This window comes from Agelaius phoeniceus, chromosome 3 (genome assembly GCF_051311805.1).
Source record: "Agelaius phoeniceus isolate bAgePho1 chromosome 3, bAgePho1.hap1, whole genome shotgun sequence".
NCBI lineage: Eukaryota > Metazoa > Chordata > Aves > Passeriformes > Icteridae > Agelaius > Agelaius phoeniceus.
In genome coordinates this window covers 110,400,693-110,426,119 of record NC_135267.1, presented here as the reverse complement: position 1 = coordinate 110,426,119, position 25,427 = coordinate 110,400,693, and the positions used below count along the sequence as shown (strand labels likewise).

General features: G+C 45.3%; 1 protein-coding gene across 1 annotated transcript in view; it reads right to left on the bottom strand.

Annotated features, from left to right (window-relative positions):
• Window positions 1–10,457, bottom strand: part of CAPN13 (calpain 13) — a 50,475-nt gene extending 40,018 nt beyond the window's left edge. Inside the window, exon 1 of the mRNA XM_054630424.2 lies at window positions 10,221–10,457. Coding sequence (XP_054486399.2) covers window positions 10,221–10,457 — 237 coding nt within the window. The remainder of the gene's footprint in view (window positions 1–10,220) is intronic.
• Between the last annotated feature and the right edge of the window lie 14,970 nt (window positions 10,458–25,427).

Below are 25,427 nucleotides of genomic sequence, written 5' to 3'. Positions count from 1 at the left end.
TTATGGGACCCCCAAGGAAAGGGCTGGTGCTGTGCTCTGTGCCAGGAGTGCTCTGTGGATCCTGCTAGCCTGTTGTGGGGACTGGTTCAAAAGGCAGCCCATTAGATTCCTCACCAAATATTCTATTGCCCACCAAGGTGTTGGACTCCCCTGTGAGCAAACGGGGATGAGCTAAGTCATTAAGCAGCTTCCTTGCTGAGAGAAACTGGCAATTTAGTCTAAACCCAGAAAAGACATCTCTGTGGCTGGCAGAGGGAACTCTCCAGTGCTGCACTCCCCACAGCACATGGAGCTCTGCTCCAGGAGTTTTTATCCCCACAGGCTCCGGGGCAATCACTGAGACACAGCACAGAGTGTGCTGTTTGCTCCAGCCAGGGCAAGGGGCTGCTCAGCAGCTGTCTGGACCCACAGAGGGCTTCTGACAGAGCACAGAGAGGACATAAGGGTGATGGAAGTGCTCTGGAAATCTGCACCTTTTCAACTGGGAGGAAAGGAAGTCTCCAATTAGCTCCTCTTCCTTCAAAGGCAAGAATACAGCGGTCATAAAACACCATATTGTCCATTATTGCAAAACACAGCTAAACACATAGTTACCACTGCACAAAACGTGCAAGCCTCACTATTTCCTACTGCTCAAACTGCATGACAGAGAGGAACCACAGCTTTAACTAGATGTCTGTCCAGAAGCAGTGCCCTGTTTCACTGAGAAATGATGAGGCTTTGTGGCATTTTCACCAAGACTTTTCAGTTTTGGCTGGAAGGAGGAAGAAGAGGGAGCTCAGGGAGGCACGTGGTCTCTTCTCAGAGTATCCATGAGCCCAGCAGTGAAGGAAACCATATGGGCTGCAAGGCAAGCACTCTGCCTGAACTCATCCCCCCAGGACAAAGCTCTCACCACTGGCTTTCCCTGGACCACTGAAGACTTCATTATGTATTCAAAAAGAAAGAGAAGTTCAAGTTCAAGCCAGTTCATCCTCTAGAGCATGTTCTTACCACAGAAGTACTGTTCATCTAAAGGGCAAGATAGAGAATTAATCTGAAAGGTGGAAGGAAAGTGTCCTGTACATGCATTTAGCTCTAAATCTCTTTTTATAATTGCTTGAAATTTTTAGGGAAGAACAAGTCCCCAGAAGGAGCTGGAGGTGAGTAGTGTAGATGTAGACCACAGGCAGACATGCAAAGGACACAGTCAAACAGTTCTGTGAAAAATTGGAAGCCTGAGGTGGGATTTCCCAGGCAGTGCAAGCCAGTCTGGCTGCAGGCTGCTCTGGCTGGGTGCTGGCCACTTTCCCCCACATTTCTCTTCTAGCCCAGCATGATTCTGAGTGCAGGCACAAGGCCACTGAGGGTTAAGAGGCTGGAGCTGACTGTTTGCAGAGCCACCTCCTGGTTAGCTCACCTTAACCCTAAAATAAAGTCCCAGCCCTGTTTCTGCTCCTGCCACAGATCTTTCCCTGCAGCCACACTCGCGTTGCTCCCCCCTGCTGCAGCTCCACCATCCTTACACATCCTGCCATCATGAGTAATGGTGCTCCCTGTTCAACACACACAAATTATGACAAATAAAAAGGCTGCTATTTATTGAAAGCCAAACTGTTCTCAGCTGGACAAATGTTAATTCAGCAGCACTGCTGTGCCTGTAATAGTGTTGCTGTGGATTAAGAAATAAACACTGTACCACAGTTCCCTGGGCTGAGGAGGGGTCAGTCACACCACTGCCATACATCCCACAGCCACAGGAAACCTCCACAGAAATAAGACACTGGGGATAAGGAGGGAGGGCAGAACAAAGGACAAAGTTTGTGGAGGGGCTGGAGCACAAGGCTCATGAGAAGCAGATGAGGGAGCTGGGTTTTTTCAGCCTGAAGAAAAGGAGGCTCAGGGGGGTGATCCACATCTGCCTGAAAGGAGGTGGTAGCCAGGCTACAGAGTCTCTTCTCCCAGGTAGCAATTGACAGAACAAGAGGAGATGGCCCAGGTTGTGCCAGGGCAGGTTTATGTTGGATATTAGGAAAAAATTCATTCACTCAAAGGGTGGCCAGGCATTGGAACAGGCTGCTCGCAGAGGTGGTACACCCACTTCCCTGGAGGTATTTAAAAGACATGTAGATGTGGTACTGGGGGACATGGTGGCTTAGCAGTGCTGGATAATGGTTGAACTCCATGAATTAAAGGTCTTTTCCAACCCACACAATAGAAGATTTACTGGGCCACACCAGAGACCTGACATGCAATGACTTGTCTCCGACAGATTGGAGAGGGAGAGGATAACTGAGCAAGCCAAAACTAATAGGAAAAATCAGACTACTCTCAAGGGGTCTGCTTGCACTGACAGAACTCAATTCCCTGCTTTACAGCAGAATAGCTCAATTCTTAATTGCCTGATTTCAATACAAATGCATTTGTTGCTTATAAAAGCCATGCTCTGCTCCAGTTCTCTTCTGCATCGGAAGAATGAGCTCACCAGACTCCACACAGGCATAGAGCCCACAAACGTCACAGCTAAGTCCTGCTGGAGGATGGACTGGTGTCAACAACCAGACAAAAACAGAAACCAGCTCGGGTTTTACCTGAAACCTGTTTGCTTTGTGTGGCTCACTGCTAAAACAAAGGAGGCAAAGACAAAGGAGGCGAACAAGGGAAGTAGTCTTGTGTGCCTGGAGACTTTGAGTTTCCTTGGAGGTCTTGGAACCCCTCCCTGGGACGATACAGTAAAAACTGGAAGTCACAAGGTGCTACCAACTACCCTCCAGCCAACACAGCCACATGATCCTGCCTGAGAAGCAGGGAAGCAGGGCAGTGAGCAGACATCACAGCAGCGCTGCCTTCCAACCCACCCAGGATGCACAAATTCCCCATCGCAACCAGCTCTCCCCAAAGATCAATGGAGTGGGGAAATACGATGCAAATAAACATTTCCCACCTTGCAGAAGGACAGATGCCATGGCTGGTGGTGCACTGCAGCTTCCCCAGCCCTCAGGGGTGAACTCCAAGTGGAGGTCAGGTGCAATCAGCTGAGTAGGCAGGGGCTGAGGCAGTGGCAGCCTGGGGATGCTGCTCCTGTTCAATCACCCTGATTGCACACGCACACTCCGAGGAGCAGGGCGGATTGATTTTGATTTTCATCACGGAGGAACACTGAACAGGATCCAAGAGCCTCCAGGCCCCTGGGAAGGGCTGGAGCTGTGAGCTCCAGCACAAGCAGCTGCTGAGCAGCTTTGGCTCCTGCCAGGGACTGCTGGCCCCAAAGGGACAGACCTGCAGGACACCACTGTCCCTCGCTGCCACACATTCCTGACGTCCCTCATTAAAACCTCCCATGTTACAACTTTAATTTCTTTTTCCTCTTTTTTTTTTTTTTTCTGGTTATGGTAGGTTTTTCTTTATTTTCCCTCTCTTCTATTAGAGACAAGTCTTTGGGTTAACTTCAAATTGTTGTCTAAGTTCTTGCCTGAATGAAATCTGTTTTTTAGTCCCCTCCAGCTACAGACAGGCCAAGGCTGATGCAGTAGGAAATCCAGTTTTGCTTATCCATCTACAAAGATGCTAACTTCAAAAAATTTTTTTAAAGGGTCCATTTTTAAAAGTCAGTTGCTGGATTCAAAATTCAAATTCAAAATTTGCTAATTCTTGGAAATTTCTTGGAAATAAGTAACAGGCCAAGGAACAAATAAGCTCACCAAAAGCTATGCAGGATAACAATACTCTGCTCCTGAAAGGTGGTTATGTATTCTTTGGGAAGGGACACAGGAAGGGAATTAAAAACATGAGCAAGCCCTTTTACAAAGTGATTGATTCAAATCATGGATCATTTTCCCAGCTAACAAGCATTGGCTCAATGAGTATAATTTTCTCCAATGTGTTTTAGGTGCTGAGTGCAGTAGCACAGGGCTCTGCTATGAGAACAAGGTGAATCCCTTGCCTGAGTTCACACTGCCTCTTTCTGCTCCTTCCATCCAAGGAATTTTTTGGACACTACCTTTCTCATCACCTTGATGCCTTGTGAAGGCTGACCTAGAACAAAGGCTAGGCAGAGTTAAAGAATAAAGCAGGGATTTATTAGAAGGCCTCAATGGATCCACCTTGGGCAGCACAAGAGCACAGCCAAGATGAACCCAAAATGGCACAAAATGGACGACGGTCATGAGGTCTCACACTTTTATAAGTTCTGGTCCATTTGCATATTCGAGTTAATTGCCCAATTATAGCTTTAGCTTATGAAATCCCATCCTTCTTGTTTTTCTCTCTTCATCCTGCCATTGTTTCTGCTCTTGGGCCTGAGATCTGGATCAGCTGTCCTTGGTCCCCAGCTAGAGAAGGAATTGTTTTGTCTCCCTACTCTGTGAAGAGAGCTTGCTATCCCCTAATATGAAGCTCAGATCTACACACTGAAGCAGTAAAGAATCTCAAAAATATAAAAGCTAAAACCTGAGACATCAACCTGACCCCAGATGCCTGAGACAAGCACCCAAGAAGTCCATGCCCTGATGCTCTGAGCAGACTGATGATGCAGACAAAGCCCCTGGCAGCTCTTTCAGACAATCCTTTCACCAGGCACATCCCCACAAGTCACATCAGAGGCACTCAGGGATTCCTCCCATGCTGATCCTCAAACTCCCAGTGGCCACCTTGCAGCTTTTCTTCCAGCTGCCCCCACACACAACTGCCTGTGCTAATCAGAGGCCAGATCTTCTTATGCCAGCTCCTGCCCAGCATCCCCTCACTCCACAGGGGAACTACAGGGTCCCCAGGAGACCAAGGGTGAGCAGGGCAGGAGGAGTAGTCTGCCACCTTGAAGACCCTTCAGAAAAGCCTTCAGCAACTTCATCCTGTGCCCATTTTAGCCTTCTTTTAAAGCACATAAGCACTGAGATCATGGACTGTCCTTCACATTTACACATTTGCACCATACTGAGCCCTGGTGCAGGGCCAAGGCACTGCTGCCCAGGTGGTAATCTCTCTCCCCTCACACATATCATATCTGAAAATATAACCAATGTTAGCAGAAGTAAAGCATTCCACATTTAGCATCACCACAATTCACATCATCTGGACCATCCTCCTTCAATTTCTTTTTGCATGTGCACAGTATGATGCACTATGATCAGGACAGAGAGAAATCTTTAGCCTGAACATTAATTGAATAAAAATGCATATTCTGCAACAGTTAATCATTCCATGGCTTCCTTGGTTCCAATCAATAGGTTGTGTGAAGGAAAAGCAGCAAACAATGAAAAAGAATTGTTCTGAACATTTTAAAAGGAGCATCTCAGTTTTTAAAATCTGACATAATTCTTCACGGAGAATTTCCCTTTGATTGATCTTTAGAAAAGCCTAGCTGTAGAAAATACTTTATTCAGTCTAAAACAGAACTTTTTCATTTCTCAAAACTGTTGGTGAGCCAAAGGAATAGTTAATTGTGAGGTCCTTCTGTATTTTCTCCCTTCAGCCTGACCTCTAGTAATGCTTGAAATACCACATGCAAAACCTCTGTTACAGATTTCTGGGGATGCAAACACAGCCTGAAGCAGTCCCCATCTGATGGGAAACTGTAACTATTGCAGAGTTGGGAAAAGTGACATTTCAAATGTCATCTTGGTGCTCCTGATCCGCCTCTCCTCTCTTTTCAGGCACATGCCTATTAAACAAAATGAGTTTACAAGTCAAAAAGTTGTTTCTGACTGTCACTGTCTGAAACCAAGCTGTTTTCTCTCCACTTTATACATTAACCCCAGATATGAAGACTCCAAACTCTGAGCATAATTGGCAATTCTCTTGACAATGTACAAGGTAAAATAGAAGCAGCATGTTGCTCAGCTGCTCAGTTGGATCTGGAACAAAGACAGCAGTTACAATTGCTATCTACCACTTAAATAACCAGATACTGCACCACAGTAAATGGAGGCTAAGAGATTATTAGGACTGAGATGCCAGTCACAGGTACAATTCCAGACAAATTTATTTTAATGTCAGAGGGAGCTAATGGTGGAGGCTGAGAAAAATACAGATATAGGTTAAATTGGCCATGATTTGTCAGCAGGATACAACTGCACTGAGTCTCTGGGAGATGTACTCAGGTTGGAAACAGTCTCTCCTGGGGAAATTACAGGTATCTCTTGGCTGAGTTGTTTAGGTAGCTTAAACACCTGGGATCACTTATCCTTAGAGTTAGCATTGCAATGGCCCAGGAACACAGATTGTACAAACATTTCTGCATGGGTGAAAGGTGCCCAACCTGATATCTGCTGATACCTCCCTCCTGCCCCTGGGGCACCAACTCCCAGAGCCAGCAGGACACAGCATTGGCCTTTCAGTGTGGGAATCTACACAATTAGAGGGTTTTGGGAAAGCTGCAAAAGGCAGGCTCTAGAAGCAGTAGAACTGTGATTAGAGCTAAGCAGCAGCCATGAGATAGGTCAGCAGAAAAATTATTTAAACTGTAGAAAAGCAAGGACAAATAGAACAATGATCTGTGTATTAACACTTGTCTAGAATAAACCTCTAAGCTACAGAAAAGTTTATCTAGCAAGATATTAGGAAGTTTGAAGCTTAATAATAGAGCTCTGTGCATTGTGTTTTAAGGCTTACAATTAAGTGTTGTATTTGAAATAAGCAAGCATTGTTTTAACCAAAGGTACGTGTGCTTATAGTGATTGGATAGAACTACTGTCAATATGCTTTTGCTTTGTGTGATTGGTCAAAAAACTTATAAAGTAAGTTGTAACATTAAGTTCTTGGTCTGCTGCCTGAGATGTGAGCTGATGGCATCTTCCCATTGTCATACCCATGTAATGAGACTGATGCTGGAAAATAAAACAGCTCAAGGCACGTTCCCAGCAGTCCCATCCCGTTTGTGATTTGTACAGAGCCCCCAGCTGGCAACATTTCAGGACTTATGAAATGCAAACACAGCTTTATTTGCCTCCTGACCCCTCACTCCCAACATCTGCAGCTCTATAAATGAAAAGGAAACACTGCAATTCAGAAACATCTTCTACCCCCTGCTTCATTCTGTTAGGAAAGTGAGGCCACACTCTGATGTCACCATGACACAGCATGGCTGTTGTGGTGACATTTGAGAATTTCTGGTTGCTCTCCTCAGCCCTTTATCTTGCATCTTGTCTGGCAAGGTGAAGCCTGCATGGTCAGGAGACATCTGCAGGTGAAAATTTTGGTCAAAATTTTTTGAGGAAAATAAAAAAAAGGGTCTTCTTCAGCACTGGAATCCTGAGTGTCTGTTCCAGATGACCCAGTTGAGTCAGCAGTCTCAGCTTTTGTCCCTTGTCATAGAAGGGCAGCTGGTGATGCTGCTTTAGCCTCTATAAAAGAACAAAAGGGACACAATGTTTTTGTGTCCCTTTTTTCAATGTTCACATCATGAACCCTAGGACCATGAGCATATGGTTTAATTTTTTGAAGGAGAGCTCTGGCAAAGCCAAGGGTTTTGATCCTGCTCCTTCCTGAAAAAAAACACTCTGTTCTGAAAATTGTTGGCTGCTATAAGAAAATTTTTCAGAAGAGAAGTGCCAGGATGGAGGGGACATATGTAAATTTTTGAAACCAATTGCACAAAAACTTTTATTCAAAACCTTAGTATTCATGGATTCAGCAAAATAGAAGGGAATTCTCCAATACCTGCCTCACCTGACAAACTTCAAGCACTAGCAGCAGCAGATTCTGCTTTTGGCAAGGAACGTCAGTCCCTTTGCACATGAAATAACTCTCAGGATATTAGAGTGGGATAGATGTTCATCCCACAGCACAGTGCCTCAAAATCAGTGGTATTTGGGTTTCTAAGTCAATTTGTATGCTTTTGTAGTCCTACACTTCTCTGCTGCAAAAGCACCGGGATGTTAGACTTAAGAGAACTGTATCATAACATTTTATTCCAGTTTATTCATCTTTAAATGCCCCTGGAGAGTCCTTTCTAATATCTGTGTTTGTCTTTTGTGTGCCTAATGCTTAGTTATCCTATTTTTTTTCTCTCTCAGACTGGAAGCAGAGGCAACTAACTCTTCTCCTTTGCATTTTTAGTTACTTTCCTAATACAGCCAACTTTCCCACCTGCTGTGAGCCCATAGGCAGAGTGCTGGTGTAAAAAACACAGCACCAGCTGCACTCTCACCAGACACAGACTTTGAAGGAAAACTGCCTAAGGAGAAGCCCAGACATTCAGCCTGTGGTGGGAGCAGCTTCTGCAGAAGACAATGATCTCTCCATGGCACTTCCACAGAAGACACCCAAAAATCTGCACCCAGCACCTCCACACCTACCATGGGCTGTGTTTCCTGCCTTTCCATGTGGGCATCCACATTTAGCAGCTCTGCAGGCTGTCCTGGCTGCTCTGCTTCCCTTCTGGGATCCATGAGTTTCAACATCCACGCTGGCTGCATCCTCTGCTGCTGCTGTGCCAAGGCCACCACGCTGCCAAGCTCCAGCACACCCTCACTGCCCTAACCCATCTGCCATCCAAATAAATATTTTCCTGTTGTTTCATGCTGTCTCTTTACAGTCTCACAGTCACCGTGTCTATACCCTGAGGCATTGTCCCAGCCCAGGGAAGCCAAAGGCCCCAAGCACTAGCAGTGTGCTCAGCAAAACCCAGAAAAGGGGCAGCACGTGGCTCACCCAGGAGCTGCACCAGCAGCAAATGGCACACAGCAGTGAGCGCTCTACAGAGCAGTTGGACCACAGGAAGATTTCCTAAATTAGGTCCTAGGATAAAAGAGCTGAGCATGTGATTCCTACCTCCCATTCTAAACTTCCATATGCCAGATGATAACTGCCTATTAAATGGCAACTGGGAATCAGCACACAAACTTCATCTCCTGCCTTGTCCCAATTACTTTAAAATAGGTATTGCTGAGTCAGTTGCCTGGATTACAGAAATCAGAGATCTTCAACAGAGTTTAACAACTTTTCAGGCTTGCACAAAGTCCTCTAGAAGCAGATCAAAGTGGGAACAGTAGTGCTGGTCAGGCTCACAGGTGGAAGCAAACTTCCTACAAGAATGTACCTAATGGAATCATTAATGTTGCAGAGGCTGTGTTTTGGGTGAGTAATGTAATAGTTGGCTCTCACAGTTAAGAGATGGATATTATGTAGATGTTAAAATGCATAGTGATGCTATTGTGATATGTCTCTCCACAGTGCTCTTTGCCCTCCCCCTTTTAATAGCCTCAGTAGAGAGGACCAGCTTATTACCAAAATCTGACCTCTAACCAAGATATAAGAAAGTAATCTCCGCCAATGGACAGCAGAGAAGGAACTGACTGACAAAAATTTGGGAGGGGCTAAAGATATAAAAGGCAAAGCATCCATTTTGTAGACAAGCACGTGGCTGATAGTCACGGGGGCTCCCAGCGCTGTAATTTTACCTTATTTATTCCTTTTGTTGTAATTTTTGCTAACGTTTAAGAAACTTCTCAAATTTTTAAAAGTGAGCAATTGTTTCTTGCAGTTTATCTTCCCTCCACACATCCCACAGCAAGGATCCCTCCTTACAACTCTGCTTCCAGTGTTCCCCTTGAGGTTTACTTTCCTGCTCAACACAGACCTCCCACCCCAGTGTGAAAAATGCGTGTTATATGATTGGCTTTTCACAAATATTGAAATGAATATTATATGTGTTATGTTAGAAAGTTACAATGTATTAATCCTTTTCAGTAGGGTGTTAAATATAGTTTTAGGCCACAACATAATATTAAAATAGAAACTATGCTATGTAAGATACTTTTTCTAACTAGCTCAAGAAATTCTTCGCACAGAGCTAACAGCAACAAGACACCAAATTTTCAAGAGAAGAATTATTGCCTCCTGATCAAGAAGACCCAAACTTGGTGGGGACTGAGATGACTGATTTACAAGATGAAGGGGGGGAAGTTGAAAATAACCAGAAAACATCCTTTGTTTGAAAAGAACTTTTAAATCATATATGAGATATTTGAATATGCAACAGGCTATTGCTTTCAAGAGTTAATCCTTTGTTAGCAACCTATGCTTTCAAGAGGAAAGCATCCAAACGTTTGTAATTCTTTCCTTTTTTATTGCCCTAACTCTGATTGTCCAAATTCTTATCGCTCTAATTTGTATTACTATTTTTATAGCCATTTTATTACTATTAAACTTTCAAAATTTTAAAACTTTTCACCCCAGCATGCACTGGCCACCAGTGGTCCCAGGGAGCAGCAGTGCCACCAAGCCCCAGCTCTGGAACTCACCGTGGGCCTCTTCCATTGGATCCGCCAGAGCTTCTCCTCCGGGAGCAGGGTGGGACCGATGGAGCTGACGTGGGCAGGGAAGGTGGAATCCTCAAAGAGCAGCCCTTGGCTCAGGCACCAGGCTCTCAGGTCTCTGAAGTCCTGGCTGTTGAATTTCCTCAGGTTCTGGGGGATTCCTGTGGCTCCTGAGGTTTGCCAGCCCTGCTCTGGCACGGCAGCAGAGCTGGGGGCCAGCATCCTGCCCTTTTCCTGTGGGGGGGAATACAGGGACTGCCATTAGTTTCCCAACTCAAAGTGGTGCATCAGGAGTGTGTGGGATAACACCTCCCTCTCCCATCAGGAGCTGCAGCTTGCAAAGCTGAGGGCAGCCACAGTGACAAAATCCTTATTAGCTGGAAATGCATGGGCAAAGAGCAGTCGTCAAATCCCGACTGGTTTATCTTAAACCAGGGCTGTCAGTGCTACAAATTCAATTTGGAGTCTTCCCCGAGGACAGAGAGCAAAGCTGTTAGTGAGCTGCTGTGTGAGCACTGAGGTACAGCTGCAATATGAGCCAGCACAGGGCAGGAGCAGGAGCTGCACACGCAGGGGAGTGTCAGTGTGAGCAGGGATGATGCCCACAGGTACCCAGGGCTCTTTGGGTCAGCTGTCACAGCTCAGCACAGCATTTCAAGCTGCTGTTTCAACTGGGCAGTCTCCAGGTATTTCAGTCTGAAGCAGGGTGGAGCCCCTCTCTGTTAATGCATTTAACAGAAAGGGGCACTTTAATTAGGAAACTGAACATTGCATACATGCAGTGAAACCCTGGACTGAACAGACCTGCTAATACACCTGCTGGCACAGCTGGGGATGGATGCAGGAGCCAAAATCTCCTGTTGAGGGCTTTGTCCCTTTACAGGCATCAAAAAGCACAGCAGGAGCTGTGCCAGGAAAGATCTGGTAGCTCATCTTCCACAGAGACACTGGGCTGTGGGATGGGAGAGATTTTAGTACAGGAGTGGGAGAAGGACACAAGAAAGAGGAAAAACCGCACATTTGGAGGGGCCAGCGGCACTGGGGCTTGAAGAAAGCAATTTGTTCTGTCCAACCAGAGCACAAGTTTTAAAATGTGCTCCCCAGAGCCACGTGGATGTACAGAGACACACACCTGGGCACAGCTCCTGGGGATGTCCCTTCAGCTGAAAGGATCTGCTGTGGTTTCAGGGCTCAGAGAAGTAGCAGGAAGGTTGGGCAGCCTGCCTTGCCTCCTGATTCCTTCAGCTCCTGTTGTAACACAGAATTACATGTTGCTGGACAAACACACGACTCAGGGTCCACCCCAGTTTTCATCTTTCATTCCCATTTGCCCTCACAAAACCAAAATATTAACTATCCTGAGCTATATTTCCCCTTTTGCCTCTTTCCCTATGAAAAGAGAAGCCCCTTATCAGCAGGTTTCAAAGGCAGAATCCCAGTATTCCTCCTCTGGCATTTTGCTTTATGGATGCCACCACACTTGATCCAGGGATTCCTGCCTCCAGCTCCTGGCTTCCATAAATTAGCACTGGAAAATCCACCACGTGCCCTGGGCAAGACTCATCTCCAGTTAATTAACTTTGCTATGCTAATTTCTAGCCTGAAGTCACCTAGCCTCACTTTCCAGCAATGGGACGCCATAGCTCTTTTGGTTGGTTGGTTTTGTTTGCTTGTTTGATTTTTTTTGTTGTTTAATTTTTTTTTTTCAGATGAAAGGGCTCTTTTCTACCAAACAAACTTATCTGTAGATCTGAGATGTCCCTGGTGCTGCACAAATAGAGCAGATGGCTCCTGTAAGAGCAAAGCCTCAGGTTTGTATTGTGAATTCTTCCCACATGTCAAAACCAGCTCAGCTGCAATGAAGGTGTGATAGAGCCCCCCACTCCCCTCCCTGCACCCTTTTTACTTAGTCTCATCACCTTTCTCAGTGCTTCAAGTCACTTAGCCTCCTGGCATGGTAACAACAGCCTAAACAAATAAGTGCTTTTGCATCTCATTGTTTTAATCAAAAGCCCCACAAAAAAAAATTTTCCAAAACCACCCTCGGCCAACAAGAGGAGAGAGCATTCCCCTGGGGTTTGCATTTTTTAATACAATGGAAATAAATCTTCTGTAATGTACCATAACACGACAAGGGAATGGCTTCTTAACAAATACTCATTTGAAACTGTGCCCAGGCTCCGTGCATGCTAAGATCTATTTCTTGAAACAGTGTTCCAGCAAAACTGATTACTAATTCCAAAGCTCAAATTAAAATTAACAGAGCTTGAAGGCTGGGTCTGACACGCGTTCCCTCTCTTCTGACAGAGAACAAGAGTTTTTAGCATGTGTGTGTGTGTGTTTAATTACGTTGTTTAACATATTGGGATTAAATTAGCAACCAGACTGAGGAAAATAACACACTTAACTACTACTCCCTTGCAGGAATATCTTCATCAGCACAGACACAGGAGTTGCACAGCCACCCATGCCCCTCTGCAGGCAGCCCATGGGGTCAGACTAGCAGTGCCCTGGCTGCTCCAACACGCTCTGATGGCCACCTCTGTTGGAGCAGCACCCTGAATCCTGGCCACAGCTCTCCCACGTGGCTCTCACAGGTGCACCAGCAACAGCAAAGGTCACAAAAGTTGTTGTTAAAGCTGAATGTTTCCTGCTTGGCTGGGGAGCTTCTTCCTGTTCCTGACCTTGAGAGGCAGAAGGGCTTTCAAGGGGCAGAGTTACAGTGGAATGGATATTGGAGGTGTTGCAAGGAGAGAGGGAGGGATTTCAAACACAAAATCTGGTTCAGACATACTGTCAAGCTCTAAAGAAAACAAAGAGACTGCCACTAGACTAAGGGAAGAAATTATTATTCAGAAGGGGGTAAACATTCAGGAGGGACTAAACCAATATTTGCTTAGTCCTGGGATCCCCTTCCACACACTTACTTATCTGAAATGGAGAAGGGAATCACACCCAACTTGGGTTCCTCTTCCTTCTCAGCCCAGGGACATCCGTGTTGTCTGTCCCTGAGAAAGGGACAAACAGCAAAGAAGCAGGGAGAGGAAGTAAGCAGAGGAAAAGCTACAGAGAGGATATAAAGAGATCAAGTGATGCAGCTGGAAGGGATGGGAAGGAAAGGGGAGTCTCTGAACATAGCAGGGCAAAAAGGTTGGTGACTCCTGCAGAAATCCATGGGGGAAACCCCAAGCAGCCACCATTCTCTGCACTGAACAGCCTAAAAGGCAGCAGGGAAGGTGTGTCCTGTCTCCCTCCAGCTCTCATTCAGCAAAGATGTCAAGCCACAACTATAATCAGGTACTCAATGGCAGCAAAAGCTACTGACAGCTAATTACTCTTTGCATAAAGATTTATGTCACAGTACAGACATCATTTCCTTCAATGGCTTTGGTATTTTTCACAGAGTAGAAAGTAGAAATAGGCAATTAGAAACCACGTGTACTTCATGGCTGAACCTTCTCCTCTCCACTGATTTTCTCAAAACATTTCCATTACATGTTGGCTTAGCTGAATTTCGGTACTTTAGAAAGAGCAACTAATTTTCTCAAACACAACAAAGAGTACCAGAGGAGCTGAAAAGCCAGCAGCCCTTCTTCCCCTGTTTCCTCTCAAACACTCCAAACTATCAAGCTACATTCCATCTCCCCATAATATTCAATACATGCCACAGTAATGCCAGCACTCTTTCCTCTAAGATCCTGTCATTCACACACTCGAAGCCTTGTAAAAATGTCAGGGACTCAGTTCCAGAATTATCTCATAATGAAGGAAAGTGTGAGTTTATTATCCCTCCTGGCATTCAGAGGAAGAAGCAGAGACAGCAAGCTGAGGGTGCAGTGCAGGGAGCAGAACGTGGCTGTCCCAAACCCCACAGGGACAGCAGCTCCTTGTACACACCATGTGCAAAAGCCTTGAGCACCACAGAAAACCCAAACCAAAGCCAGGCACTCTGGCAGCCCTCGGGGAGATTGCTTTCCCAGTGGCATCTTGCACGACCTTCTGCTCCAAACAGCCTGTGAAGTACTCCCTTCTGGCTATTTATTAAGTCAATTTTCTTCTCGTTTTGCATACACAGCACAGGACAGTTCCAGATACCTTTTTTTCTACCTCATTTAACATCAGCCCACAGTAACTATAGCATCCTCCTCATCTTAGAATCTCTACTCCCACTTGATCCAATTACTTCTGACAACTTACCGTTTTACAAAGGAGGCTCTTTCTAGGATGGCAAATTCATCTTTTCTTTCCCTCCAGGTAACATTAAGGATAGGGACTCTAATTTATTCTGTCTCTCCAAGGCAAATCCCTCTCAATGTGTCTGTGGTGCCTTTCCAGCCCTATTACTTGTGTTTCAGCTGCTTCATCTGGTGCTAAATCAAACAGCAAAGGGATTATTTTACCTGCAGAGCCTCCGGCGTAGCTCCAGCCAACACCAACACAGAGACGGGGGCTGGCCCCATCCCTGCTCTCCTTTATAGGGAAGCTTTGGCCACGCCTTGAGCAAACCTGACCAAGCTGAAGTTCAACAGCCAATCTGGCTTGGGTGTAATAGTTTCATACAGATATCACAGCAGGAAGATACATAAATATAGAGATATGCCCATACACACTTCTGTTGGCCGTGCACCATGAATTGTCTGTCGACCCACGTTTGTGGGCAGCATCCTCTGGCCAAGTGGGGCTTCAGCTGCAGTTATTCTCAGAGGAAAACAGGTTTGTTTGCACCTCTCATCTTGTTTTTCTCCTCCTCAAAGCACCAGGAAATGCAGTAATCATGCAGGATCCAGGCACAGCCTGGACCTGGCAGGACTCAGCACAAGACGAGTTATCAGGGGTGCGTGTCATTCTTTCTGCAGCAGGAAGATCAGCAGATATTTTTAGGCCAATGCCTGTTAGCATTTATGCTGGGCTCTTACTTAAATTCCACCTCAGTTCACTTGGGCAGCTCATTTCCTCCAGGACTGCCTGAGGAAGCAGAACTTATCCTTTTATTTAGGAAGGGACTGACCTCCATTACGCTAAAGCCCAAAGCCAAATAATTAAAGAGTATCTAGCAAAAACATGGAAATGTTTATTTTTGGGAGACCAAACTGAGACAGCCTAAGGAGACCCAAAATTCAAGGGAATGTGGGCAGCACATTCTCAGGGACACATTCCCTGGCAGCAATCCTAAGTGTAATCCCACAGCCTGCACACACGTGTTTGAATAAAATCCTGGAATCCTCAGTCTCTTGCCACCTGAACAAGAGACAACAATGCAATCTTGCAATGAAGCAAACCAACAGCACCCTGGGCTGTGTGAGTTGCAGCACAGTGGGTCAAGGCAGGAGGCCCTTCCCTTTTGCACAGCACTTTTGGGATGATATCTGCAGTGCTAGACCCAGTTTGGGGCTGCCCTGTGGAAGGGGGACACTGTGCTCTCCTGCTAGCCAAAAAGTTCCAGAGCAGGTGGAGACAGGCTGTCCTTGAAGGTGCACAGCAGATGGGCACAGGCAACAGGCACAAGGAGCAGCAAGGAAAATTACACGTGGCTGGAGACAAAAAGGATCTTCAGAGTGGCTAAGCCCAGGTGCCCAGAGAGATACTGGAGATCTTCACATGGACAAGGGCATAAGCAGCAACACCAACTCAGAAGTCAAGCTGCTTTGAGCTGGAGTGGGACTCAAAGACCCAAGAAATGACCCTCTCTTTTTCACGTTACCAGAGCTTGTTCATGAAAAGTTACTCTGCAGTGAATGTTCATGAAGTTCACCTTGGGGATTAACAGAAAAAACTTATCAATCCATAGTTCTTCACTTACCCAAAGTAATCCTACAGTCAGCTGGGCTCAGGAATTCCCCCAGAACAAGACTTTCTGTTTGGTCTGCAGTCCCTTTGAGCTGGGATGTCAACAGTTCCCATAGCAGCTGGTTCCCAGGATCTATGGGAAATGAGAACATAAAAGGGCTCATGAAAAAGACAGTTCATCTTCTTCATCAGTGCTCACTATAGCTCTGTGGGTCTGAAAGCTGGGTACTGCACTCTGCCTGCTCCTATTTAAGGGCTTTCATTTCCTCATGAGACCCCAGCATTTAGCAAACTCTAATAGGAAACCCATCCATGTAAATTAGAGCAAAATCTGCCTCAGAGGGCAAAACAGGTGCAGTTTTCCTTTAAGAGCTGTTTTCCATAAGCACTACATAAATAAAAGCTGATTGCAGCAGGAGCAGGGAGCAAAGATTTCCTTCATTGCAGGGAAGGAGCTGAGAGGTGATAAATGCCATGGCTGCTGGCTGCTGTGACAGCAGGAGCGCTGCTCATCGCCTCCTCCCCTGGAAACGGCAGGTACAGCCCCCTCCAGCCATGGGATTCATTGTCTGGAACTGATATCTCTGCTTAAATGCTGGATTAACATGATTTAAGAAATATTCATTGCAAAGTTGATTAGAAAGCCCCATCACCAACCTGGCAGGAGGTTTCGGTTATTGCAGCACGAGCCCATTTTGAGATTGTCAGCTTTCCTGCAGAAAGCTGTATTGATGTGTCCATTTCTGCAGTGGCTCCAGAGAAGGAAACCCAGAAGGCTCAGGGATTTATGTGCAGTAATGAGCCTTGGGATTATTTGCTACCCTAAGTACCCTGTGGAAACCTGCAAGGAAAAAAAAAAAAAGAAAAAAAAAGGAAAAAAACCCAACTCTGAAGGATTTGAGTAAAGTGCACAGGGCTGTGCTACCCTGTGAGATTGTGGCAAGTGCCAACAATTCCCCTGAGTTAAAGTTTGCTTTTGCACAGCAAGGACATGAATCCATCTAAGGGTAGATGGGCAGTTTAATGTTCTCATGAGCAAAAGATGCTGGAGGATCACTGAAAAACCAAAACTGCTTCTGCACTGTAAGGCACCACCTCAGGGCTGGTAAAACCCAAATAAAGGAGGCCCCCTTTACTTAGGGCCAACAGCTTCCTCTTTCCCTGGGGACTGGCACCAGAGGGGCAAATACCAGCAGGTGCTGTTGAACACAGGTTTTCTGTGAAGCCAAGAAGGCTTGTGAGGTCTCATCAGCTGGCACCACAGATTTTTGGAATTTAGTGAATCTTTATTCCTCTCTCTACCCTGGGACAAAAATACACACAATACACACACACACACACAAAAAAAAAAAAAAAAAAAAAAAAAAAAAAAAAAAAAAAAAAAAAATTAAAACCAGATTTTAAACTAAACACTTCTAAACACTTCTATCTCCTCATTGCCTGGCTTTTCTGAGGGTAGACTGTCCTTCTGGATGGATGTCATGGTCTCACTGCAGCTGCCAGCTCACTCACTCCCCCACCACCAGATCAGGAAGAGAACTGGAAGAGTAAAAGTAAAAGAGCTCATGGGTTGAGGTCAGGGCACCTCAAAAAGTGTGTGCACAAGGAAGGCAAACCAAGGAATGAATTCCCTGCTTCCCATGGGCAGGCAGGTGTTCAGGCATCTCCTGGAGGGAGAGGCTCCATCCCACAGAGCAGTTATTGGGGAAATCAGTGACTCCAGCATCCCCCCTGCCTCCTCCTTCCCCAGCTTTGCCTGCTGGCCAGGATGCCCCTGGTGTGGGATGTCCCTTGGGCCAGTGGGGTCAGCTGGGCTGGCTCTGACCCCTCCCAGCTCCCTGTGCCCCCCCAGCCTCTCCCTGCGGGGTGGGTGAGGAGCAGGAAAGGCCCTGACGTGTGCGAGCACTGCCAAACAACAGCAAAAGCATCTCTCTGTTATCAGCACTGCTCTCAGCACAGATCCAAACTACAGCCCCACGCCAGCCCCTGTACAGAAGATGAACTCTGAGCCAGTTAAAAGCAGCACAGCAGCATGTGTGAGTCGTGCTGAGAGTTTTGCACCATCTCCCAAGGCTGTCTGGGGAGGATCTGCATCGCTTTGCCCAAGTGCTGGTGGAAGCCTTGGCCTTAAGAAAGGGAGCTCTCCTCACTCCACCCACAGAGCTTCTGCACTGAAGTATTAAGAGAGTTATTTTTTGCAACATTTCAGACATATGCCTTAATTTCTTACTTCTGCTGCTCTCACCCCTGTGCAGATCACACTCTTTTTAGCAGAAAGGCTCCTATTTTACACCGTGGTAAATAAAAGAAACAGGCTGGGAAATTTTCCAGGGTAGTGAACACAAATAGGTTTTGTGTAAAAGAGGAATCATCCTTCAATCATTGTCACATTTGCTGCAGTGATTGGGCATCCCACTGTTTTTGCATTATGGGACTAATGTAAGAATACTATCAATCCATTTCATTTCCTCATTCATAATTTTGTATATAGGTCAAGTGTTACCATTTATTTGCTTCTCTTAGACAAGATGCAGGGAAACCATGATTAATATTAGTCATAAACAAGCTCCTTTGCTCTGTGTTTATGCATTCCTATTTCTGGCAGGACCTGCCCTTCTAAAACATAAACTTTTATGACTGTAAAAACTACCAGGCAAGTAACAAAGTCCTACTTCAGCATCTGTTTTTTACCCAATCCTCACCCACGAGCTGCTCCTCCAGTGCAAATTCACCACGAGCTGCAGCACTCTTGCCATATTCACATATGAATCATTTTGCTTCATAAATGAAGTACAACTGTTGCTGGAGTGAAACGTGGCAGCTGCTTAACAGCACATAATGAATCCACAGAGCTGGATCCTAACTGCCTCTTGGGGGAGGGGGGATTTGGTCTGAAAAATATCTCTCTCCAGAGCCCTGTTTTCAGAGGAAATATCCACTGACTTCAGAACCACAGTGGGAATTCTTTGAGAATAAAAATAAAAATAAAAAAATAGGCAGCCTGCTACTGACACCCATATTAGCACTAGAATTTCCCAGTGGAATATTTTTCCTTCAGAAAAATGCAATTCTGTCAAAGATGAAAGACACTAACAATGAATTTTCACCACGAGAAAGATACAAACATTTCAATAATGCCATTGGGCTCCATTCTGATTTTGCAACGGTTGCAACTTTTGCTTATGAAAACCACATCACTTCAGGCTCATCTCTGCATTATCCAGAGGGTTTAACATTGCAATGTAAAAAAGATTTCAAGTGGTATTGCAATAGCTCTCTGCATTCGGTCTGACATTATTTTTAAGAATGTGATTTCCCAGGAAATTTTGGACTTTGTTTTTTTGTTTGAACGAGGAACAGAATGTGATACCACTTTGAATACCAAATCTCTACAAAACCTCCACAGAAGTTTGACCCCTCAGCAGCCAGCATTGAAACTCTCCTTGAGAATAATCCCATCACCAGGAGTAACATCAAACTTGGAACCAGACAGTATTTGTCCCTTTGGAGCATGGCTCATGGCCCATCCTACCACCAGGAGTAACATCAGAACATTTTTTAAACAGAGCCATCATGACATTGTCCTTGTGAGGGACACAGCCTCCCACCTGGTCACAGCTGTTTCACTTCAAACCTTGCTAGCAATTTTTTGGAAAGATAAGTGAGGGAGCACTTTTATTCCTCTCTCCTTGGTGTCCCTCACCTACCTCTTCATCAGCAGCTTTTTGGGTCCCAGAGACAGCTCTTTGTGCAAGGCACATCAAAATGAAGCTCTTCCCATCAAAATGAAGCTCTTGTTTTCATCAGCACGCTGGCCCTTGTTTGGCATTTCTGCCTCCAGCCTCTTTCAAGCCCCATGGATACGAGAAAATTTATTTCACGCTTTTTTGTTTTTGTTTTTGCCTTGGTGTGAACAGATTGTGACAGCCTCACATTTGTTTGTTTTCCAGAAACATTCCCCCCCCATCCTCTAAAGGAGAATCCTTGGCCTGCAGATTGTTCTGACAGCTTACTAAAAACATTTGGGGTTCCCAGGCTTTGCTGACTGCTGACATGCACAGCACAGCTCCCTCCTCCTCCTCGACATCTTGGCATTTGGGAGGTGCCAACAAGGGTGTGCTGCTGGCATTCCACCTCTCCCCCTTGCTGCCCACTTCTCCTGTGGTGTTTGTGAGGGTCCCCAGGACGAGGGGAGAGATGAGAATCTGACTCCATGTTCTCAGAAGGCTGATCTATTATTTTATGATCTTATATTATGTTAAGGAATGCTATATTAAAACTATGCTAAAGAAAGAGAAAGGATACAGACAGAAGGCTTAACAGGAATGAATAATAAAAAAACCTGTGACTGACTCCTCAGAGTCCAGCACAGCTGGTGGTGATTGGTCATTAATCAAAAACAATTCTCATGTTTGGGTAAGCAATCTCCAGACCACATTCCAGAGCAGCAAAACATGGAGAAGCTGAGGCTTCTCATCTCCCCAGGAGAAGAAATCCTGGCAAAGGGATTTTTCAGAAAACATGACAGTGACATTCTCCTCCTTGCTCCCACAAGACATCCAGCACCTGCAGAAATTCAGGGTTTATGGAATCCCAGCTCCTCTGGGATTCCACGTGCTGCAGCACAAACCCAAAACCTGAAAATGGGGTTCACACCCAAATCAGTGGGATCTGAAGCTAAATTATGGCAAACCCTAACACTGTCACAGGGGAATTAAGGCCATGAGTTGGTTGGAAGCCACAGATGTGACACCCTGGCCTTGTCCTCTGAGAAGTGCAGGTGGAGCTTCTCCCCCTGGGTGCTGGCAGTGTTGGCCATTGCTTGAACACACTGGCTCCACAAACCACAAATAATGGCCTGGAAGGAGAAATTGAATTAATCGCTCAGACTAACAACTCCATCACCAAATTCCTGCAAATTTAGAAGACTAGAAAAACCAGAAATCATATGTTTTTGATGACTCTGGCTCCATCTTCCCTTGATCCAGCAGAGGTGACCTCTCCTGAAGCATACACACCTGCAAGGTACCTAGGCAGTTTAAAAGGAAAGGCTGTCTTGGGAGAGGATGGGGAGATACCCACAGACCTGATGGTAAAGTCAGAAAAAGCTTGTGTTCACCTCAGTTATCACATTAGGTGAGAGTGGTACAGATATTTTCTGCCTTCTGGGCAGGACAGCAGGCAGCTCTCCTTGCACAGGGAGCACGGTGCAAGGCTCCCAGGATCATGCTGTGCTTCCCTGGAATACTCAGGGTACCTAAACCTGGGGGTTTTCCTCTGAAAAAAGCAGTGCACACTTTGTATCCAACTCGCCAGAGACCCATTTGGTCTCTCTCTAAGGATTATTTTGGCCCAGAGAAGAGTCATATCACAGGTTTCTAACAGCACCAGCACTTGCTAACATCACAGGTTTGAAAAGTAAAAAATCCCAAAGAACCTAAAACATCACCAGCCTGAGTTTTCTCATGCTGATGACTTTGTAGCCAGATGCATCTCACCTTTCTTATCTGACTGACACAAGTTAAAAGCAAAGCATTGTCCATAAAGAAATCTGTTCAGCTTAGTCTGGAGACTGGATTTATTCAGCCCCAAAGCAAAGGAGAACATGACCTCTGATTTGAGAGGCATAGAAAGGGTGGCAAATCCATGGAAGAAAGCTCCAGACAGAACCGGTCTCCTCCAGTAATTGAGACAGTTTTGCTGCTGAGGAAGCTGTCAAGAGAGGAAGGGGAAAAAAAAGGCAACAAGAAGATCTTGTATAGAAAGAGTTGAGGGGTTTAGCAGGGTGAACTTTCAGTAACTGTACAAACTTGGAACCAGACAGTATTTATCCCTTTGGAGCATGGCTCTGGTGGGTGCTCTAGGACATGTGAAAGACAGAATCCCATCCAAGCTGAAGGAAAAGCAAAGATCAAGAGATGAGGCTGTGGAGCACGAGTGGAAAATCTGAGGCACAGAGCTCCGTGGTGGGGGCAGTCAACCTGAGCATCAGGACTCAGCCTGGGTTCAAAAATCCCTGATGGAGAAAGCTGCCCTCCCCAAATTCTGCCTCCCAGGAGCTGTGGGGGACCAGCTGTGACCTGCATGGGCTGACAGAGCAGCACATCACATCAAGGTCCCTTGGAAAGAAAGGGTTTGTGTGCTCTGCTCTCCTTTTCCACCTGGCTGCGTGGCCATGGCAGCTGCCACCACCTTCCCCAGGCTGGCCCTGCTGTGTGACATTGTGACAGTGTTCACAGGGGCCCAGGATGAGGGAAGAGATGAGAATCTTGACTCCATGTTTCAGAAGGCTGGTTTATTATTTTACAATATATATTATATGAAAACTATATTATAAATATATAAAAAAATATTATATTAATATATATAATATATAAAATTATAGATATATTATATTAAAACTATACTAAAAGAAGAGAAGAAAGGATTTCATCAGAAGGCCAGCTAAGAATTGAAAAAAACAATTGAATGATAACAAAGGTTTGCGTCTCAGACAGAGAGTCCAAGCCAGCTGACTGTGATTGGCCATTAATTAGAAACAACCACATGAGACCAATCCCAGATCCACCTGTTGCATTCCACAGCAGCAGATAACCATTGTTTACATTTTGTTCCTGAGGCCTCTCAGCTTCTCAGGAGGAAAAACCCTAAATAAAGGATTTTCCATAGAATGTCATGGCTACATGGCCTCTGTCCCACACTGTGCTGGCAGCAGGTTCCCTTTCCCTGCTCCCTTTCCCTGCTCCCTTTCCCTGCCCCAGAGCAGCCCCAGCCCTGAGCTCTTTTGGCAGGATGAAAGGTTCCTCTCCGAGCTGCACGGTGTGCTTTGATAACAGGGCTGCTCTCTTTGCTCTGCTCTATCAGTACATGGAAAAATGAGGATTGGTGCTCTATCTGAGGTATTAATTAAATACCTTAAATAGCTAGATAAGGCACTTAGCTGGGGCTCAGAGCCATGTATGCAGAGTGAGATGCCAGTGCAGAGAACAGCATATGGTCCCTAGTCAATGTTTCTGTCACTTTTCATTGACATTTCAACTAATGTTCTTCACTGATTATCTGTATTCTACAATGTATTAAGGAAGCACATCAGACACTGCCTTTAACTTGTCCAGCCAAACTACATCACATTTCTAAAAGCTTCCTTCTTCTTGGGGGAGGAGGAAGAACTGAACTCTCTAATTCCATGTTCAAACACAGGAGGCTATGGGAAACAGCCACAGGATAGAACAGGGCCACAATACACAGGACTGTAAAAAGAAGGGCAGAGTCTCAGCTTATTTACAGAGCATGACTGCTGTGAAAATTATTCCATCCAGTAAAAAAGTGAAAAAGGCAAGGTAATGCCTGAAAGGGAGGAGGGACACAAGGAGAGGACAAGGCTCAGCAAGACCAGTCCTAGGGTAGGACAGACTTGGAAATGTTGCTTCCCTTTGAGGTGAGAAGAACTGGCACAGTACCATGCTGGGAAGCACCCAGGAGAGTAAAGATAGACTGGAAAACAACATGACAGTGCCTCAATTCCTGGTGCATTTTTAATTTTAACTTTTTCTGAAAGACAATTTGTTAATTTTAAATTTGGTGAGCTTATTAGAAAATCCCAGACCAAGTCACTAATCTCACTATATCAACACTAATATAAGAGAGGGTTTAAGATGGAGCAAGAGCTGAATGAGAAGCAGCCACGTCCCCCCCTCAGCCCACCTGGTGAGAAACATCTTGTCCCTCTCCCAGACATCTGATTTCCTCAGCTACTCTGATGCTGCTGAGCCACAGGAGATGCAGAAAGGGAGTGAGAGTAGAGCAGAGCTGAATGCAGCAGCTCTCCTGACTTGCTGATGGAAAAGGCAACGCAAACCTGGCACCCCCAGGAGCCAGTCAGGGACCTTCACTCTGCCACAGTGAGCCAGCCAAAGTTTCCTCTCCAGAGCAAAAAGATGAGACACTTTGAACCTAAAAACAATCTCTATGTACAGCCATTTCTTTTTTTACTAATATGGGATAAGACTTTGGGGCAAGCTTGAACCAAGCCTCTTGTTTGCTGCATCCAGGAGAAAACTGTCTATAAGCAAGTGGGTGATGTGCTAAGATGAACTCTGAGCCTTTTCTCTCCTGCTGTCTGAATTTCAATTACTGTGCTTGTTGCAGCCTACTGAGAGCAGGGCTTGGTGGCCATTAGCTGGAGAATCCAACTCTAATGTGTTTGACCCAATATAAGCCCCAGTGAGTGACAGAGGATGGGATTGAGCAGGAAATACTGCAGGCTGTGATGGATCAGATTCCCAGAACAAAGAATTGCCTTCCTCCTCTCCTCTCCCTTTACATCCTCCTGCCAAAGCACTGGGGATGGTCCTATTAAACTAGGGGCTACACAGAGCATTGGAGGAAATCACAGAGATGGGTTTTGCACTAAATAACTGGACTGTCAGAGAAAGAGAGAGGGAAGAGACATCACTGCATTGCTGGGAGACAAAAACTGAAAAATTGCCCATCCTGCAGCTTCTTTGGGGCCACAGATTTACGATGTGTGTACAGTGCCTCACACAGTAAGACTTTGATCCTTCCACTGGATCTTGAAAGACCTCTGTAATCCAAACAGGAAGAACAAACAATTATTCCGTGTCAGGATGAGGAATGATTAAAATAATTTTACTTTATTTTAACTGTTGGGTATATAAAAACCCAAGGAAGTTTCAGAATAGTTAATCTTTAACTTTTTTTTTTTTTTTAATACAGACTTCATAAGTCTCTGGGCATTTTGTTAATGAGCACGGTTATGAGCTGTGGAGAAGCCAAGTGATTATAATAAAAATTATGTATTATGAAGATTTCTATGCCTTGGTTCTACTTGTGTTACCTGGTACCAGCAATACAGGCCACAGAGCTCCAGTGCAGATACAGCCACTTTTTAAACTCCCCTTCCTTATTTATTTTTTTCCACCTTCACCTTTTTTTGCCCCTACTTCTGGTTGCAGTTGAGACTCTCTCAGTCAACAGGGAGCAGGAAGAGCAAAACTTTTACTGGTGAAACATTCACAGAGAGACAATCTAAAGTGAAATCAGAAACCATTTGGTTGGAAAATTGTGGGATTTTCTGGATCTCCAGCACAAAGCAGGAATTGAGAATCTGACTCCGTGTTCTTAGAGGGCTAATTTATTATTTTATGGTATTATAATGTATTAAAGAGTGCTATACTAAAACTATATTAAAGAATAGAGAAAGGATTCACACAGAAGGTTACAAAAGAATGAGCATGAAAAACTCAGGACTCTCCAGAGCCTCGACACAGCTGGATGTGATTGGTCATTAAGTCAAAACAATTCACATGAAACCAATCAATCAATGACCAGCTGGTAAACAACCTCCAGACCACATTCCAAAGCAGCAAACACAGGAGAAGCAAC